The sequence below is a fragment of the Convolutriloba macropyga genome, chromosome 4 (genome assembly GCF_964194025.1).
Source record: "Convolutriloba macropyga chromosome 4, txConMacr16.3, whole genome shotgun sequence".
Lineage (NCBI taxonomy): Eukaryota > Metazoa > Xenacoelomorpha > Acoela > Convolutidae > Convolutriloba > Convolutriloba macropyga.
Window position 1 is genome coordinate 57,319,904 of NC_134471.1, and position 4,153 is coordinate 57,324,056.

Consider the following 4,153-nt stretch of genomic DNA (forward strand, 5'->3'; position numbering starts at 1 on the left):
ATTTTAAAACAAATTTCAGAACAGAGTGACCCGCTCGGTTGAAGTGATCACATTAAAATTGCACAGAACTAAGGATTGCAAAAATTAGGGTGAATGGTTAGAAGAGTTGCTATCTGCAATGCTCAAGGCGGTGAAAAAGCTCAAGAGTACAGCCAAAAACCGGAAATCTTACGACAATCACTGATCATTGCTAAGAAATGACAAAAAGGCCATCTAGTTTGTTGTTTGCGGTTCCTGTAAATGCGATGAAAAAATTATCACTTCTAGAAATTAAAATCCGTAATTCAAAATATTTTCCGTAAAGGCCACAAATCTTCAACACTTTCACATCTCTCACCACATTCTCAGCTCAAAGAAACCGGTATTTTGCGTTGAATAATTTTTATTTTTCCCATTTTCTAACACAATTTTTACATTAGTCGGCCACTAACTTTTACCCATTTTGATTTATGATACTTGGTCCTTGTTAAATTAAATTTTCAAAAACAAAATTATTACTTAATGGTTTTTTATAGACACGTTTTATTTTCTATTTGAATTTAGAATTTGTTCTTTCCTCTGAATATATTATTTCAAAACTAACCGGCGAAGGCCCAAAAAACTGCCAAGTTTTTTAGGGTCTTAATTGCGGTATAACACAACTGGACATTTCAAATCTTTCGCAAAAGACAATCCAACATGCTCTTTAGAATGAAAAACTTCATGGTCTCAAAGAGGATCTAGCTTGCGAGAAAAACTCCGCCCGACCTTTCTCATTGTCTGTTCGGCATGCTGGAGCTTGGTTGTCCGCTCCCCCTTTCCAGCTCTTGGGCTTCATATGGCACCAAATGAGTTTAGAATTAGTGCAATGTACAGGTTGGGTGTCCTTGTCTACGACGCCGAAAGGAAGTGCCCCCTTTTGTACAGCAGGAGCTCTTGACATCTATGGGTGTCACGGTCGAGGAGACGCAATTGCAAAACATGAGCGGATTTGAGATGAAATTGTGTCTGCTTGCTCATCTGCGACTCTGCCACCAGTACTGGAAAAAAAGAACCTCATTCCAGAAAGCCAATCGCGCTCCGGAGACATCTTTGTCCCGACAGGGAAAGCGGGGAAACCTGCTGCATTTGATGTAGCTGTGACTTTGTCACTGCAATCCAACTCTTTCACTAATATGGCTATAAAGGCAGGATAGGCGCTTGATGCGGCAGATGAAAAAACATTGCCTCAACGACAACTGCGCAAAAATGGGAATCACATTTGTTCCCCCTGCAATTGGACCCTTGGCGGAATATCGGCAACCTTCAAGAAAACACTCAAACGTTTGACTGTGTTAAATGGCAACCGTTGTTTCCGAGCGCAGGGGTTGTCTGTAGCTTTCTGTAAACTGATGCAATCCTTGTCAATCACAGCTGTTCGGGGATCAGCGACAATGTTGCTGGCACGGGCTCCCTAGTCGACAATTTTGCTTTTTGGGTGCTCGACCGCTCGGAGGGGAGATGGCTGAGGCAGTACTGTTGCAATCCCTGTCGACAGATATGATCAAGTGTTCTGCCTCAATGATTTTGACTCGCTCTATTTGGCCAGATTTATTAACCAATTCAGAATAAGAAGAGTCCAGATTGGTCCTTTTATGCTGAGCCGCCAAAATGATTGCAGCGAACGGGAGCCTTATTAATGTGCAGTTCTACTATTTTTGTTCTTACCTGACCAAAGAGGGGAGAATAAAAACAAACATTTTACATGTGGAAAAATGAAAAATGCTGATGAAATGAGATTCAAGAACTGTTGATCTGTTGTATTGATAACCACCTTTATGTTAACCAAGTTAATTTTTCTCGCGTGATATATTGCAGGATGAAACACTGAAACACTTTTTCTGTGGAAGTGAGTGACATTTAATCGTAAAGTGCACTTAATCAACACTATACGTGATTATTCACCAACAAAGTATCATCCGATTTATCAGTTTTCGAGCAAAAACGATTCTGCTTTGTTTTAAAGACCATATTTTTCCTTCCGCCATTTTTTTTGGGAGAAAATGTCTGCTGGTTCATAATATTTAGGTAATCCGACAACACTTAGTATTTTTTGAATACAATAGTGTGCTGAAAGCAGAAGGTTCTTGCAGCAACGCCGTATCTATTTGAGAGAGTGTGCAAAAGTATCAGCTTTATGATGGGCCTGTGGAAAAGATCTCTACTTACTCAACAGTTAATAGTTGAGTAGGAGTTACATTATATTTATTTAGTCACTCGAAGTTGCATATCGTTCCTTGTGATCTAGAGTTCATTATCAGGAAAGCAGTGTTTGAATAAAGTATTACTTTGGAGCTAACATAGTTAAACTTCAACCTGTGGTTCATGTAAATATGACTGACGGTATTGTACTGTCTAGCCAAAATGCTTCAAAGCAAACTTGTCAGAAGAAGTAGAGCTGTTGAACTTAAACTGATGATTTCTTAAGCGCAAACAATTGTTCGAAGACAAAATTGAATACAAAACGTTTAAATTATAGAACTGCCGAGTGCCGAAGTGGCCGACAGGGTGTTTAGGATTAGAATATAACCCGACAACCCCAGGGTGGACGAACTAAAGTTACATTTTGTAATCAAATAGACAAAACTGTCGCCTATTGTCTGATTTTTTCCTTATCGGCTAAACGCCAAGTCGGTCAATATTCCTAGACTCGGCAGACCTATAACGAAAATAGACATTCCAAGAAGCAGTAAACATCTAACCTATTTGTCAATTTATTTTAACGACATTGGCAAGTATTTTAAGTCTGTCACGTGAACAATACCAATACATGTTATCGCTCTAGAGCAAAATTACGGAATCAACAAAAACCAGTACTATAATGGGCTCCATAGAGCAAAGAGATTTTTACTTCAGCCGAATTGAAGGTCGAATTCGGATCTTGGAAAGGGCAATCGACGATAAAAATGTTAATTTTGACATCAAGAACTTAACGGAAGCAGTGAACAAAGATTTGAAAGCGGCCGAGGAGATTACAGAAAAGTTGCTGGAAAATTGTGTGGAAAGAGATTCCTTAGAGGAAATAGGGAAGCAAATGGTGGATATTCAACTGCACTTTGAAGTTTCATTGGAGACTTTCAAACGGTATGGTATGACAACGTGTTTTTAGATTACTTAGGAGTCCTTCGACAAAAAGGATGAAAAGCAAACCGAAAATTGAACTATTTCTCACTTAGAGGGCAGATATAATGATCATAACGTTATAATAACGCTATAATAAGGTTATAATGATGTTATGATAACGTTATAAGGCAGTGTAGAGTATAAGAATATGCCCAAGTTAGTAGTAAATGAAAAATATAAAATCACTCCAAGTGTGCTGCTGACCTTGGGTTAAGTCAGATCAGATTAAGTCAATTTTTTTTAGCTTTTTTGTTTGACTAGGCTTCTGAGAGTAGGACATTGATTTCGGATATTAAGAAAATATACCACAAGCAAGTAGATCTCTGCTGAAATTTCAAAATTTTCTGCATTTCAACTGATTGATTACTCTTTTTTTGCTTTGTTGATTCGAATGGATTTTTAACGTATTGTATTTAATCATTTCAATAGGTGGTAGTTTACTGCATCTTAATTTCCAAAATTTCAAAACAAGTTGTGTTATTGAGAAAGACCTCTACCACTAAGATGTTTCTGTTCAATTTGAAATCTGTGGGTCTATCATTATTCTTTCTTTAGAAACAGATCTTAGCAGCTCAGTTTCGATGTTTTCAAGACACAATATTTATAGATTAGATCCAATATTATGATTAGCAGCAGTAGTGCAAAAAACATTAAAAAAGATATACATTAAATTGAGTTTACTATTTCGACAGGAAATCTTTGATTGCTCTGACAATTTAGAATCCACAGGCAAATTTTCCATAGTTTTTTATTTTCATCTTCTGGAAAGTGAAGTTTTGGTATGAAAACTCTTAAGTATTTCATGTGCATAGTGTTAGGAATCGATTTGCACTAAAAGTTGACAGTACTTGATGTGAAGGGACAATATTTTCTTCACGAAGAAGGATGTGTTCTGATATTTCAACCATCAATCAAATGAGATTAAGTAAAAGATTTTTCTAATAGATTTTTAATATATTTTTTAATTTTTCATATGAATTAGATCACTTTTTTCGTATTTCGCAACATATTT

The 4,153-nt window shown here is 36.9% G+C and overlaps 1 protein-coding gene across 1 annotated transcript in view; it reads left to right on the plus strand.

Annotated features, from left to right (window-relative positions):
* The first annotated feature begins 2,605 nt into the window (after positions 1 to 2,605).
* LOC142338109 (uncharacterized) overlaps positions 2,606 to 4,153 on the plus strand; it is a 31,712-nt gene continuing 30,164 nt past the window's right edge. Inside the window, exon 1 of the mRNA XM_075387741.1 lies at positions 2,606 to 3,102. Coding sequence (XP_075243856.1) covers positions 2,840 to 3,102 — 263 coding nt within the window. The 5' untranslated portion in view covers positions 2,606 to 2,839. The remainder of the gene's footprint in view (positions 3,103 to 4,153) is intronic.